This window comes from Notamacropus eugenii, chromosome 5, assembly GCF_028372415.1.
Source record: "Notamacropus eugenii isolate mMacEug1 chromosome 5, mMacEug1.pri_v2, whole genome shotgun sequence".
NCBI classification, from domain to species: Eukaryota; Metazoa; Chordata; class Mammalia; order Diprotodontia; family Macropodidae; genus Notamacropus; species Notamacropus eugenii.
Window position 1 is genome coordinate 288,042,873 of NC_092876.1, and position 16,567 is coordinate 288,059,439.

At 34.8% G+C, this 16,567-nt stretch overlaps 1 protein-coding gene across 10 annotated transcripts in view; it reads left to right on the forward strand.

Annotated features, from left to right (window-relative positions):
- Positions 1–9,764, forward strand: part of GTDC1 (glycosyltransferase like domain containing 1) — a 444,669-nt gene extending 434,905 nt beyond the window's left edge. For 9 of the 10 annotated variants that reach the window (XM_072613182.1, XM_072613176.1, XM_072613179.1 and 6 more), the window contains 3 exons: positions 2,368–2,438; positions 3,140–3,231; positions 8,638–9,764. In XM_072613182.1, the coding sequence (XP_072469283.1) occupies positions 2,368–2,438; positions 3,140–3,231; positions 8,638–8,721 (247 nt within the window). In that variant the 3' untranslated portion in view covers positions 8,722–9,764. Of the gene's footprint in view, positions 1–2,367; positions 2,439–3,139; positions 3,232–8,637 lie in introns of those variants that run through there. The other variant, XM_072613180.1, reaches the window with a different exon arrangement.
- Positions 9,765–16,567: the final 6,803 nt, after the last annotated feature.

The following is a 16,567-nucleotide window of genomic DNA, read 5'->3' on the forward strand; positions in this document are numbered from 1 at the left end:
TACAGTAAAAAATTTCACCTATCAGATTCATTATTGCTAGATAATGCGACTGAGAGCCTTAGCAGGCCCTACAGAAAAGTAATTCAGCCAAGCAAAATTATCAGCTAATTATATTTAGAATCAAAAGCCCAACAACTATTTGCAGATAAATTGTATGAATTGAAGTGAATAGATCTGAATATTAAGATTCATAGATTTAGCAGATGATTTGTTAATTGGAATAAAAAGGTCATTTACTAGCCATTTTTACAACAGATCAATTGGAACCCTATTTATTATTTAACTGGTAGCGCATATGAATTGAAATGATGAATACTTGTATTATTATTATGATATGATACTTTTCTCAAAATGCCAGAAATGTGCAAAACTTAAGATAACACACTATTTAATTTGCTATGAAGCCACTTCAAAACCCAAATGTTTATTTAAATAGAGTTTAAGCTCCAGTCATGGATCTAGATAAAAGAGAATGTAATTTTATAATTAGATGGTACAGAAATCTTTTTTGTATTCTTTTGCTGTATGCATTAGAAATCAAAATATCAGTAAGGTAATTCACCACAAAAGAGTATCAATCTGAGATTTGGGGATTTCCCCCAACAACAAAGTGCTAACATTTCAGTCTTTTATGATGGAATTTTAATTTGCAGAGCTTTTGGGGGAAGGGATGATACATACCCATTTACTAACTCAAAATGCAACGTTGGCCTGAAATTTTCTTTTGGGAAACCAGATACTTCTACTCAGATCTGTTACTTAAGAGCAGAAAGCTTATGTTCTCACTGAAATCCCTGTGACCTCACTTTTTTGCTTTTGTATAATTAGAAGAAAATATTCATATCCATTTGCCTTTAGAAATGGCATACTCTTTAAAAGCTAAATGCTTTCAGATAAAATGAATGCTATTGTGCTTTTGCTAATAAAAAATATTGCAAAATTTGGTATTTAATATGATCATTAATGTTTGAAAGTACAATGACAATGCAGTTCATATTATGGTTGCAACAGGAATTTCTATGTGCTTACAACTAATATATGGAAAGTACTCGGCATTAGTTTCGACTCCAAACCAGCAATTAGTTACTAGTTCCTCTGTTATCTCTGTCATCCTCTCACTCCTATCAGGTATAGAACAAATTTTAAAACTGTCTGTTTTCCAAAATTTTGCAGCATGAACATAAATGCAGTTCTTTTCAATTAATTTGGGGTAATATAATGAAATGGGGAAAGCATCACATACTTTAAAAGTTTAAATTCATTTGTTTTGTCACTGTAAATAAACAAGGTAAACATTGACTTGACCTCAGATTATTCCTGAGTTGAAAAAAAATTTCATAGTTCAAAATAAAATTCCTCCTTTGGTCAGCGTTTTGGATGCAATTCAAAGTCTTTCATAAAATAAACATATTTAAGAAGTGTTTTGAATTTCACTGCGTAATTTCTAGCCAACAGAAATTACAGTGGTATCTTTAAAGTTTATTATATGTCAGATCAATAGCCATTATGCAGAGGGGGAAAAATCCACGTAAGTAAAATACTTTCTTTTCTATTTAACCCTTTCAGCCAGAAAAAGGTTACGTGACAGTCACTTCCCCATTAGCTGTCCTTGGGAAGTTCCCCTCACACAGCGAAACTTTCTGACTTATTTGTACAATAATAAAAGTTTTCTCTTTCAGTATTATGAGAATCTTGGTTGTTACTAATGAAAGTTCAGTGTCTATGAACCAGTAGGTGTTTTGCCAAAGTAATCTTAACTAGTGATTATGAAAAAGGAAAGTTTTACATTCTGCATAGTAATGAAGTGATTTGAAACATTAGGTTAAAATGAAAATGTCCCATCCTAACAGACTATAAACCCTTTCTGATGGCTTTTAGAGTAGCTATTAAATGTTAACAGTTGGGGGTGGGGGTTGGGGAGGAAGTTCAGTTACATGTGAGGTCGTTGCTATTGTATTTAAACATATTTGAAAAATGAACATTCTAGGCTTTTGTAGCATTATTAAGAAAAGCTGTCCATACTTTACCATGTTGTTACATGTGTTTATCTGCTGATTATAAAATGTGTTAAACAGTATTTAAAAAACAAAAAAATGCAGAGCTGCGCTTTGATTTATTCAGTGAACAAAACATATGCTGTCGGTTCTGTCCTATGAAATTCATATATAATCAATAAAATCTTTTAAAAGAGCAGCTTTGGCATTTAGAAGTATTTGACTGCTGACCATTTTTCCTTGTCCTAGCTAACTCTTAGTTTATACAGTTAACATCAATGGACAAAACAAGTTTCTGACTTAAGTCATTAATGTCTTGTTTTCTGTTCTCACCCACCCTCAAACCCTTCCCCCCTTTTAAAAATATCTTTAGGTTAGAAGCTGTATATTGTGGTTGTTACCCACTGTGTCCCAAAGATTTGGTTTATCCGGAAATATTTCCAGGTAGCTATTTTTAATGTAATTTCTTCTTTGTTAAGATTTAATACATGATTCATGCTAAATTATAAAGTTTGAAAATAAACTTAGGCAAGAGCAATTGTTTATTTGGCAAGTCAACATGTTAGTGTTAAGGAAAATTTTATGTGTTTTAATACATTAGAGTAAGCTTATATTTACCATCTGTTCTCTCAAGATAACAAAAAAGCAAGTTTTCAAATAGCATTCTTCATTGTTAGCATACACATCCCATAATGATGGATTTTTATAAGCAGGTCAGTGCTGTTGCAATAGCTTACAGATTTTTAGAAAATGATAGACATAGAGAAAAATGGAGAACTGGAAATCACTCCAAATTATTTAAACAGTTTAATGGTTAATAACATGCAACTGTTGTACAGGGTACATACAGCTCTACTACCAGTTCTTTGAAAATCTCATCACTAAATGTATCACATATGCATTGTGTTACATTAGAATAATGTATTTTAATCACCCAAAGGAGATGTCTAAACAGCACAACTACACAGTCTTATTTAGCATTAAACATCCTTGTGAGCTGAGGTAACCTTATAAAATCATGCTTAAATAATGTAAAACATGAGGCGGCACAGAGCAATATGCATTTTTAATTAGTAAAGTGACTAATATCGAGTGTGTGCTTTGAGGTTTTTGTTTCATTAAAAATGTATCTGTTTTTCCTGCAGCTGAATATCTGTATTCTACACCTGAACAGCTTTTTAAAAGACTTCAGAATTTCTGCAAGAGACCTGATATTATAAGAAAACATCTTTATAAGGTAGTTGTTGAGAATAGATTTATGTGGTATAATGCCATATTGAAGTACAAAGAAAAATCTTTAAAAAAAAAACAATTAACATACTAATGTTTAAAGGAAACATGGTAGGGAGGGATATTAGTTGTTACACTAACAAGGATTAATTAAACTGGATGCCAGTTGTATTAACCTAGGTCTTATGAAATACGTGCACTTAATGCACGCTACATGCTTTTTAAAAAATTTATTGTTTTCTAAGATGACTGTCCTTTACATTTGGACCCAGGAGGCTTATAAAAATGAACCTGGATTAATGCAACTCATTAGTTTAAAAGGAAGTAAAAGAAAGAATCTACAATTATACTAATGAGGATAAGCCTTTCTTCCTATCATAATGAAATCTCCAGTACTCAAAAATTCAGGTGAATGACATTAGAGAGTGGTGTTACCTCCTTTCCAAACTATTTGAAAAATGGTTGCAAAGAATCTAATACATTTCAACAACAACAAAAATTTTTTAAACTACGTATTCTAGTTTAGATATGTCAATCTAAACAAAAAGGGAGATTAAAGTCTAGATAATATCAGGCCTTCGTGTGCATTGTCCAATCCCTTATTCTTCAATCAAAAATTGAAAAATTTTGAAAAGGCAGCACAGATACCCTACTGCAATTCTGAGCCACTGACCTCAAATAAATCTGTTTTATGAGTTTGATGATGATGCTAGGCCATGAGTAATACTTTTTTTAAAAATTCTTTCAATGTGATGTCTTGATTTTACATAAATTCAGTGTAGTTTTCAATCTGCAGTTTTATAATCTATCATTTTTTAATTTCCATATGTTAATATGTAACCATGACACATGGAATACAGTTGTTTGACTTTTCCTCACTTTTCCTTTTCCTGGTCTGAAAATACGTATTTACATAGTTACATATCAAAACAAGACTTTGTTTCTGCAGGAAACAGTTAAACTTCAAGAAAAAAGGAGAGAACCAAAAATGCAATTTAACACCCAATTTCAAGCTCATTATCTTTCATTGTCTATTAACTTGGCAATGGTTCAGAAGGTAGCTCATAATAGTTTAAAATGCTGACTGAACAATTCCAGTGCTCAGCATTACTTCTTGAGTCAATACTGTTGTATAGTAATACAAGGAGGCTTCAAAGAGAAAGAATCAGACCTTCAAGGTTTACCTTGACATATCCTAATTTTTCAAGTTCAGGAATAGTTTTGTTTGTATTATTAATACAAATAAATAATACAAATAAACTCAGGGATCTTATACTACTAATTTAAGTATAAGAAAATGGATTCTTTTACAGAGTGAACTAAGAACCTCTCTCTTTAACTATTGTCATAATAAAAATTGCTAAAAAAAAAAAAAAATTGGTAGTTGGGAAAGGTAAAGACAACTCTCTAGTAGTCACCAAAAGTAAAAGTACAATTATATACTACCATTTATGAAAATGAGGTAAATGATAAAATAATTATTGATACAGATGGAATCAAATTAGGTAGTATTTATAAAGTTGATAGTACAGTGCCTAAAACATAGTAGGTGCTCAATAAGTGCTTGTTCCTTTCCCTTGTTCCCTAATGAGTGTGTTTTCCCAAATATGACACATCAGTGTATGCTGGATATATTCAGAAGCACATGATTCCTTTCCTTCAAGTAGTTTATTGGTGAGTTATTTTTAAATGAAATACCACCAGCAAAATAGAGCAAATTATCACATTGCTTCAGGTTGGGCCTTATTAACCCTGTTATTCTGCCTGTGGAAGTGTTAAACCATTTAAGAAGTTATTCCCACAAGTTGCCTTTTAGCAATAGGAGAAAACATTTACAGTTGAAAAGTTTTAGTGCTGCTACTCCTATTGTACCATGACAAAGCTAGAATGTTCTAGAATTGTTTTCCAAATATCCCCTGAAAAGCTCTGAAAGAGCCTCACTGTATTGATCTGTTGTTAATACATTAAAATGCTATCAATAGAATAGTAACGATATCTTAGAAATTATCCCATTATTATTTCATGTGATTCCTTGGTCATAATATATACATATACTTTTCTATAAATTTTTTGCTAAATGTATTATTAAAGGTATTCTTCTCATTTCTAAGTTTTAAAATTTGTCATTCATGCAGATAATTTTCCAGTTGTGTTTTTGTTCACCTTTCTAGCATATTTTCTAGATGGCTTGCCAATGGATACATCACACTCTCTATACCTGTCTATGTCTCTCTCTATTCATATCAACCTCCTCCCTAGTTATACATAATATAGTTTTGTACGTGTACTTGCTCATTCAGCTCCTTGTATATGCGGTGTCTGATTTCAAGTGAATAACAAGGAAGATTTTAAAATATAAATTATGCTAGGCATTTGAAGTAACTGATAGCTTCTTAATAGAAAAGAAATTTTCAGAAAACTTTTTTCTGTAATAAGACATAGCAAAAATTCAACATTCAATACACAATCTGTCACTGCTCACATCTTTTGATTTATTAGCTTTGCCATAACAGACAAATTTATAAAATGAAAAAAATCACTATATTTCATTGTTAACATATTTGTCAATAATATTTTCAAAACATGTTTTGTTAGTGGGTACATTTACAAAGTACTTTTACTTTAGGTGACTACTAGAGAGTTGACTTTACCTTTCCCAACTACCAAATTGTTTTAACAATTTTTATTACGGCAGTAGTTACAGAGAGGTTCTTAGTTCACTCTGTAAAAGAATTCATTTTCTTATGCTTAAAAAAAATCATATATGCCATTATTTAAACTGTTGGCAGTCAGCATTTATAGTATCTATTATAATATGAAAAGATTTAAAGCTAAAAAGTTCCAGTTTCATCCTTTTTTACTTTTATAGCTTAGACTTTGGCTAAAAGTTTCATTTTTATGATTACCTCAACTCTCTGTTGTACATCATCCATACTGTGGGTTAAGATTTTTCATATGGATGAGAATTTAAGATCAGAGTAGCTAGAACTCTACTTCCTTTTCTTCTTTTAAATGATCCTCTGGCTTCATTGGCATAAGATACTTCTGATAAGGACATTCCTTCTCCTAATGCAGGTCAGCAAATTTCTTGTAACTTACAGCCTTAGAGAGTCCTTTGGAGCATTGACTGAGTCAGCGACTTGCTCAGGTACCCATAGCCAATATGCCCAGTGTCAGCATAGGTCTTCCTCAGTCAGAAGCCAGCTTTTTACCCTCTAAACCACACTTATTCCTTATTCTAAGTTAAGCCAACAAAACTTTACATATGTTATACTTGAAGTAAAATTTTAATTTCAAAATAAGTTAAAGTTGTTTTGATATAAGTAAAGACATCATAATAATCATTTTAAAGAAAAGAAACAATGGGTTACTAGGTGGAAATAAGGTAGCTCTTAGTAACATGGGAATCTACAATATACCATCATGCTCATCACCTACCACCTATGGATAACTTTAGCGCACACACACACACAGGACATGTTCTAGCATCTTTAAGTAAATTTGACAATAAGAGAAATAGATGTGTCAAACATCCAATTTCTCTTCAAGGTTGTATGTAAAATTACTCATTATCAATTTGACTGCAAGCTGCTTGTTTTATGATATGTCTTTTCTTCAGCAGATTATTAGGAATTATGTTTGACTACTTCCTTGTCATTTATACAGATCTAGGATTCACCATATCAACATCACAAATGTCACTTGTAACCCAAATTTAATTTAAACACAGGCTTCTAAGAGTAACCAGCAAAGGCATTACTAGAATAAAATGGACACAAGTTGATTGACTTACCTCATCCTAACTATTGCCCACCTTCTTCAACCACCAGCAAAACTATCATGAAGGTTGCAACTGAAAAGATGTATTTATTCATAGAAAACACATAATAGTATTAATAATAATATTTTATTTTTATAGAAAACCTAAAATTGGTGAATCATAGAATGCTTTCAAAAAATGTATTGTTCCCTATTGCCCCATGTTACAAATAAGTTAAATTATTTTCAGGTTAACTCTGAATACTATGAGTCTTTTCACACTATAGAAATGCCGCACTTTATTTTTCCACCAAGTGGGTATTCTGGGTATAAATACAAATATCTTGGCTATTATTCCTGAATTCTAGTGCATAGTTTTCCTGGTAATTTACAATATGGCAGCCTTTACTCATCTTTGGTCCAGTTCTTCCCTTCTAATTCTTCAGAGTTCAACAAAACATCCTATAAATCTTCACAGAGGGAAAAATCCAATAGCATCTAGCTTGTTACAGTTTGGGGAAATGAATTCTTACACTCTTCCATAAACCTCCTGTCCAGCATGAATTTAAACCATCCTATTCTCCAAGTTGGAATGACTTCCAAGATAAGTCATTCGTCTTTTAATTATGTCACAGTATTTCTAACTGGATGTTGGCTATGCTTTTTTTTTATTTTATTTTATTTTTATTTTTTTTTATGCAAACAGTGGAGTTGCTTGAACAGCTTGGTCACTGCAGGTTTGAATTGAATTTGAGCTGACACTTTAGAGGTGAATGGCGTGTGTCCTGTTATTCTCGGGAGTCCTCCAAATTCACTACTTTTAATAAAAAGGGAAAGTTAAAAGCCTGTGACACTTTAAGACCTACTAAAAACTCACAACTGTACAAGCACAATTTAAAACAAAGTCTTAATTTCTTTTTTTTAAAGTAAAACGAGGAAAAACTTTAACACAATAAATGTACTCTTTGAGGGTAAAGAGGCTAAGCCTGAGACTCTGCCTTACACACATTCTTCACCTTCTTTCCTCCACCATTCCTGTGTCATCTAGTTTGGGGTAAAATTCTTCACCTCATTCACTCTATCTGTCAGGAAAAAAAAGCAACCTATCTGCATGGAATTTTTTCAATGGAGCAGTTATCATGAAACAATATTTTTTTTATAAAATTCATAAGCATAAAATGCTTTATAAATGCCTTGACATTTAACTTTTGCCTGTACCCAGTTCAAAGTAAAATCTATATTAGTTTTTTTTAATTTAAAGAAATAGAATATATACTGTGCTTATAAAGTTGAAAGTTGAACTATCGATAACCTTCTTAATAACTGTCATCCCTAACGTAAGCCAGGAAATAAGAATGCAGCGAAATTTACCCATTCGCAAGAGTAGCTTTTACCTAAGGTTGTGAATATAGTTAGTTAGACTTTGAACCAGAGACTGGGATTTTCTGAGCTAATTGGAAGTCAGGCACTGTTAATTTTGGAGATTTTAAAAATGTAGTTCATGCAAATCAAACCTAAAATTTGCAGCATAATTTTTCAACAGTCTTTTTGTCTTTCAGTAGTAGTTAATGATCCTTCATTTTCCTTTTTTCTTTTTTTCTTTTCTTCTTATTCCTTTCTTTCTTTCTTTCTTTCTTTCTTTTTTTTTTTTTAGGGCGAAATGGCTCGATTTTCTTGGGCAGCACTCCGTGGTAAATTCAGGTCTCTGCTTACAACAGAACCTAGAGAAGATTTGTGACAGATGGGGCTAAGTCACAAACTTGCAGCCTAAGGCAGAATCTGTAGAACTTTCCAGAGTGTGCCCATATTTACCTGATCAGAGAGAAAAGAAAATCTGCAGAGGAAGCCGAGCCTGGCTGCTTGTCATAGCTGACACAGAGCCATCTGCCACAAACCTGTGGCGGCTTCAGATCTCCAATCCCTGCCACCACCCCAACTCAAATTAAATACAGATTCCTAGAGACGTTATGATGGTTACACATGTCCTCGGCATCACATGCAGGAGACTGTTCAAAAAAAAATATGTGGCCTGTTGTATAACCGCACTCATGTATCCCATATGTGGTGCCACATTGAATTTCCGGTTGAATCTGTTTTTATCCTTTGTACTGGATGACATGGTGCCTGAATTCTTTCTTTTTGCCGACATGATGGCAGCCAAACTGCAGCTTCAAAGCTTGCACTTGGCTGGGTTTCTACCTAGGTTGCCAGGTTATCATTGGAGCCTTATTGTGTCCTCAAAGGGCCACAGGGCCTGAAAGAGGAATCAGAGTGCTACTGGACTAATTGGGCAGCCATCTATGACTTGTTTGTGGGCAAAGGGCTGCTTTAGCACTTTTCTTTTAGCAAATTAATGACTCTCTGGCACAGGGGTTTTTAAGTGAAGGTATTAATAAGGGGTCTGGCAGGTATTCCCATGATTCACGGAGTTACATTTGCATTTAATTAATCTTAAAGAAAGCTGCAAGATAAACAGCTGTAATTCAAACTAGCATGGGAAATATGCTATGTGGTGCCATCTATCCAATCAAATGAAAGCTGAGCCACTTTTATTTTTTTCATGGACCAAGCACAGATAACAGTTAAATATTTTCTAATAAAACTCATAATTTTAATGTAAATGTTCATAAAAATCTATATATGCTGATAAAGATACAATCTTTCCAAGATAAATCGCTCATGATTCCAACAGTCAATCTGCTATATTTGTTGATGTAAAGATGTTTTGAAGATTCAGATTGTAGAATAAATTTTTAATAAAGTGCCCACTGCAATTTTTAATTAGCATATCTCATTCATGTATAAGATTGTGCATCTATCTGTATGTTTATCACTGCACGCTTCTTTGTGTCAGAGTCAATGAATACAATTGTTTCTTTTTCTGATGAACAAGAGTCTGTCTTGCAAATGTTTATAAAATATTATGACAATCCCAAGATTTTCTTTGCATTCTGGAAAGAAGCAGGAGGTAAACATTTGTAGTCATTAAGGTAAAGTCTGTTGATTAACCATCTTCTGTTTATTGACAGGTGAGTTGCAGTTTTTCTGGCTTTTGGAATAGATATTCTCTTCCTTTATGATACTGAGGTAAAGAGAGCAGAAAAAGGAGATTTGCCAGACAAGGCCAAGACATGGTGACTGGGGATTCTTGCAGTTTGAGAAACCAGAGGTTAGAACAGGCAGTGGATGAAATAAGTCCCACAGGTCTAGAATAATTAGGCAGGTGTCAAACATCATTCAAGTCCGGTAATTCAGGCAAGATTTCAGGGAATAGGAAAAGACTTTTAAGTTATAGGCAGGAAGGGTTCCAGAGAGTCCAATGGGTCAAGGAGTTCAAAGCCAGAGAGCACAAATAAATAGAAACTAAAGTAAACTCTGTTCTACAGCAAGAATTGTGCATTCTCTCCCTCTTTTTCTCTCCCGCCCCACCCCACCCAGATGTAGATAGCCCTGATCCACAGTTATGAGGTGTTAAAATCACTGTACTGGAATTCTGATGAGTTGGGTTCTATTGTCACTAGTTTTGGAATCTGAGCAGGGCATTTTACTTATCTGAGCCTCAGTTTCCTCATCTGTAAAATAAAAGAGTTAGATTAAAAGACCTGTAAAGTCCCTTCAAGATGCTAGGATTACCTAGAGGCTTTTACTTCTTTTTTTTTAAACTGATGCTTATTACCAAATGAATTCTCTCCTTTGAATTTGAGTTGATCTGCATCAGTAAAGTCCAGTGTCTTTTGATGTCAGCTGCTTTTTCCTCAACAATTTTAATTTAAACTCTGATCTCACAAATAAGAAGCTGTGCTTGATCTATTGCATTACACCAGCCAGAAGTGAGTGGACTCAGATTATACTATGTAAAAGACAGTTTTCCATAGATGTTTTTCTCTAGTTGATAGGAAACAAAAATACAATTCAAATGGTTCAACATAAATATTTAAAAGTTTTTCTACTATCAGAGTATATAATTTTGGAGTAACCTGTGTATTTCTCTATAGTGTACCCATAAAGCCTGAATCAAACTTTGAATTTAACTGTACCCGCAGTTCCCTTAGGACAAAATCCTACATTAAGAGCTAAAACTGTCACTTCCTCTTAAACTCATGCTGTTAAATCTAGGTATTGATGTACGTAAGCAGTAGAACATTATGCATTTATTTGAGTCTGAATATTCTATGAGCTATAAAAATATATACATTTGAGGATATCAATGTCCAAACTTTGGAGGTATGTGTTTGTATCATTTGTATATACATATACATGAATGTATATATATTTTACATACCTGTGTTTATATATGTATTTCTATGAGGTGACCTATTATAAAACCAGACCTGTTTAATGTTGCGTGTTAAATAGAGTTACCCTAATGTTTTATAGAAGTCAACAAATGTCAGACAGTTGGTTGGTACTTGAGCCCACAACTTTTAAAATCTCATTCCTTTCTTTTTACTCAATAGACCAGCACTTCCCTATTACTCCTTGTGCTGCATGTGTACATTGGAAACAGAGGTCCTGAAGTCAAATAATTTTAGAACTGGAAGGACTTCAAAGATCTACTCCAATACCCTTTCTTAGTCTTTCAGGAATCTTCTCTATAAGATCTTTGACAAGTGTTCATCCCTAATAGTCCATCGCTTGGAAGTCTTTAAGCAAAGGCTGCTTAAAACCTCTTCTGGTATTTTGTAGAGGAAAATCTTTCTCAGATAAGGACTGGACCAGCTGACTTCTGAGGTCCTTTCCAATTTTGAAATAGTGAGATTCTGGGACTTCTCAGCTTTGGGTTTTTTGAGGGGAGTGGTCATTCTTTTAAGAGTAAACAGCAAAATGTTGTGTTTTTTTTTTAACTTCAAAGTGTCTATAATAGTCTACCCATTTCTTACACATCTGAAAAACAAGTAACAATGCCAGGCCATAGTGACACATACCTATAATCCCTACTACTGGGGGAGACAGGCTGGTGTTTGAGCTTGTGAGTTCTGAAGTACACAGTAGCCGTACAGCTAAAGTCAATCAGCACTAATGTGTCCAGGGCAGGATCAGGGGTGGGGGGTGCAGTGAGGGGAAGAGGAATCAGGCTCCTGAGAGAGGGACAGATAAGTCCAGGCCAGAGACAGAGCAAGTCAGCTTCTGGGCTCAGGCCTATGAGTTAAAGAGAGAGTGGGGAGAGAAGAAAAGAGAGGAGAAAAAGGGAGGGGAGGATAAAGGAGAGGAGAGAGAGAAAGAAAGCAAGAGAGTGTAGTAGTGTAATCATGCAACAGGCAAAAATGCCTTAGGAACCCGCCCTTAGCTTCTCTAATAAGCAATTAATGTCTCTGGCTCCATATTACTAGAGTAATCAAAATCATGCTAGGTTCTTAATTATCAATTTATTCCATGTTGATCAGGTAAACACTAGTCAAAAGATGAATGTAGTATCTGGCCCTAAATATTATTCACTCTAAGTCAACTTTAACAGGAAAAAATAACATCCTTAAATATATATCCTAGGTCTGGTTTCATGTCTTTCAGATCTTGTAAAAGACAATAGGAGTGTTCCAGCTGCCATCCTGGTATATAATAAAGGTCAAATCTATAAGGTATTCAGAATTTTAACCGTAAAGAATTGCAGAGATAAATTGCAGCACCTTGAATTGCATCTGGAAGCAGAATCCATTTTGTTGAAGGTGTAATTTATATTTTGTATTTTAAAAAGTAAAATCTGTTTTTGAAAAAGCATCTGTTACCCAGAAATATTTATGAGCTACAAAAGATATTTTCATTTAAATCTCAAGATATCACTCATGAGTGATAGGATGTATTTTCAATACGGTAGCCAGAATATCTTTTAATGTCAATATACTTTGTGAATCCTATATCATTGATTATTGTCAAGATACTCCCTAATTGATTTTTCAAGGCAATGAATGGACAATTATGAATAGTTTAATATTAGAATCTCTGTGTGCTTTTAATTCTAAATCCTAAGATCCTATGGGTTCGGGTTTTTTAAAAAATCAAAGTCAAAGGACAGCCCTTGACTAAAATCTTATTTCAGTAACTCATCATGGTGTGGAGTTGATGCTGAGTTTTCAAAAGCTATGCCAGCAAGTCTTACAGAAATCTTATAAAGCTGAAAAGGTTTCCCATTATGGGCCAAGCAATGAATGGTTTGTCTGCTGTCTGAAGAACAACCTAAGTCAATTCAGAGAACATTTTTAGCCATATTACTGCATGAAGACAAGCTACTAAAGTGAAGAAGAATAATTGCCTTCTGTAGTCAGTGAGGGAGTACTCACACCAAGAGAACCATGGATCCAATAAAGAAAACATAGGAAAGGGGGGCAGCTAGGCAGTGCAGTGGATAGAGCACCAGTGCAGGAGTCAGGAGGACCTGAGTTCAAATCTCACCTCAGACACTTGACACTCACTAGCTGTGTGACCTTAGGCAGGTCACTTAACCCCAATTGCCTCATCCTGGGTCATCTCCAGTCATCCTGATGAATATCTGATCACTGGGTTCAGATAGCCTTGGAGGAGAAGTGAGGCTGGTGACCTGCACAGCCCTCCCTCACTCAAAACAAAGGGAAGGGCAAGTCATGTCACCATTTCTCTGATGGCACGGTCATCTTTGGCAACGAAGGGCGCACACATAGGAAAGGACATTATTCTTTTTTTTAAAATGTATTAACATCTTTTTTTCTCTTTTTACATAACCCAAAATTACTCTTTTCCCTTTATTCCTCATAGCAAAGATTCAAAAAGAAAAGAAATGAGCAAAACCTATTAGTATGTTGAAATCAACAACATATGTAATGATCCATACCCATAGATGCCCCCCCTCCCACATATGCCCCCCCTCTCACACATACCTACCTTTGCAGAGTGGAAGAGTAAGCCTTTTTCTTATAAATTTGGCAACATTCATTTTATGTTGTTTCCATTTATGTTCTTATAGTCATTATGTATATTGTTTTCTTAACTCTGCACACTTCATTTTGTATCAATTCACACAAGTCTTTACAGGCACCTCTGTATTTATCATAATCATCATTTCTTACCAAGCAGTAACATTCCATCACATTCACATAGTATAATTTGTTTAGTCATTCCCCTGTTAATGGGAGTCAACCATTTTGTTTCCAGTTCTTTGTTGTCAGACAACAAGCATTTGTTAAGTGGTTATTATGTGCCATGCGTTATGCTAAAGTGTGAACGTTACAAAGAAGGCAAGGTGTGGACGTTACAAATAAAGGCAAAAATATGGTCCCTCCCTTCATGGAGCTAACATTCTGATGGGAGAGACCACAGGCAAGTGACTACACATAGGTATGCACTAAGAGTTGGGGAGAATAGAAAAGGCATCCTGCAGGTAGGAGGTGAGAGGAAGAAGAACATTTACAGGGAAAGGGACAGTCAGAGAGAAAGATGGAGGACTAGCAGCAAAGCTAGTGTTGCTGATCACAAACTCTGTGGAGGGGAGTAAAATATAATGAAGACTGGAAATAGAAAAGGGCCCTGGTTGTGAGGACTTTAAAAGAAAAAGAGGATTTCATATTTGATCCTGCAAGTCATAGAAAGCCACTAGAATTTACTGAGTACAGTGGTGACATGATTAGACCTGCACTTTAGAAAGATAACTTTGACAGTTGAATTAAAGATAGATTAGAGTGAGGAGAGGTGAGCCCAGGAGACCAATCAGTGGGGCTATCGCAGTAGTCTCAGTATAAGGTGATGAGGGCCTTCAGCATGAATGAAGATAGGGGAATTTATACAGTGGATGTTGTGAAGGCAGAAATAACAGGACTTGGCAACAGATTGGATTTGTGGAGTGAGGGTGAATGAGGAATTACGGTTGACACCAAGTTTGCTAATTTGGTTAGCTGAGGATGGCAGCATCCTCAAATTGTTGTTATAAACATTTTGGTATACATAGAACAAAAAAAGAAAGGTAAAATTTGTTTTGAGGTAGAGAAGAGCAAATAAGTGACCAGGTTATATAATTACCCTACTTCCCTGGAACTCTCAAAAGTACTCAAATGGATCTGTGGTTTCAGTGATTCACAAGTTTGTGCAGTCTGCAACCCATCCAAAGACCTGCCTAACTCATGAAGTCCATCCACTTTTCTAAAGATTTTCTTTGCTTTCTCCCATCATCACAATGGTGCCACCTGTCTGGTTGTCTCCCTGTCAACCTCTGTTCTTGCCATGTGACAGTGTAACATAATTCCTTGATATCCTTTGCATAACATAGATGTGAGCCTGAGTTCTTAAAGGCTGTGTAAAGACAGGTTCTGCCATGTGGGAAGACTTCTAGTAGGGCCTCAGTAAGTCTGTTTTCTAAGGATCAGCCTAGTTCATGATTAAATAGAATAGCCATCTAGTGATAAAATGGTTTTTTGGCCATGGCAACCTAGGAAGCAAAGACAAGGTTAATTGCCCTTAGTTTCACTGCCAGCACACACAAAAATCTATAATCTGTTTAAATGAGTGTGATATAAAGTAAATGTAATTGTTTAATGTCATTATTTCAACTAAGATCCTTGTAAGAAAAATCCAAAACAATTAAAAAGTTGGCATTATTTCCATTTTACAGATGAGAAGACTGATACACACTAAGATTCAGAAGTGTCTAGAGTAAAACATTAACTGTGTACCTTCTACAAAAGCACAAAAATGCTCTAGGACAGGGATTCTTAATGGGTTATGTGAGTGTGAGAGATGAACTCTGGCAATTTGGTGAGGCCTGTGGACCCCTTCAGAATAATGTTTGTTGCCTACATTTGTAATTGAAAGAAATACTAAATTTCAATTAAAGATGAACAAAAATAGGTTTTTTCATCACTGACAGTCAAGTCCTGCTCCAGGAAGACTAACACCTATTGTTGCTACCTTCCCTTTTCATAAGCTTTTTATTGCACCTCATCACTTCCAGAATAAAGTACATCCCAAGACCCTCCATGACTTAGTTCAGCCTATCTTAACTTTATCTTCATCCATTTTCAGCCAAAGCTGACTAATTATCACTACTAAACTTCCCTACCCCACAAACACTACCTGTTGAAGCCACGAATGAATAGTTTTCAATGAATAGTTTTCTGACATTCACCCTTCTACCATCTAGTCACAAATATGTGGTCCCCTCCTTCTCTGCTCCCATTGCAATATGTACGACTGTTATCTCCTCTATTAGATGGCACTCACAGTGTGATCTACTCACAGTGCCTAGCACAATACCATGTGCTAATTCCTAATAAGTGTCCTCTCAAATTGCACTGCATACCAGTTCTTACAGAGAATAATGAGGAGATAGCATGAGATTACAGCAAATACCCTTCGGATGCTCAAAGCCTGCCCCCCCAAAAAAACCCCAACAACCACATGAAGTAGGCCAAGTCTTTCCAGTTCCTGTTTTTTCCTATCTTTTCAGCATTCTTTACCCTACCCTCACCCCACCCCTAAATCACCAAATGCTATTACTGCCTGGGCTTACTATCAGAAGAAGTCATTTAAGAAGCCACTAATACAAATGTATTTTGTGAGATATTTAAACATGTTCATTTGTTCCAAAATTTTTTTGATTTTAAAAGACCAAAAGAAGAAAGAGC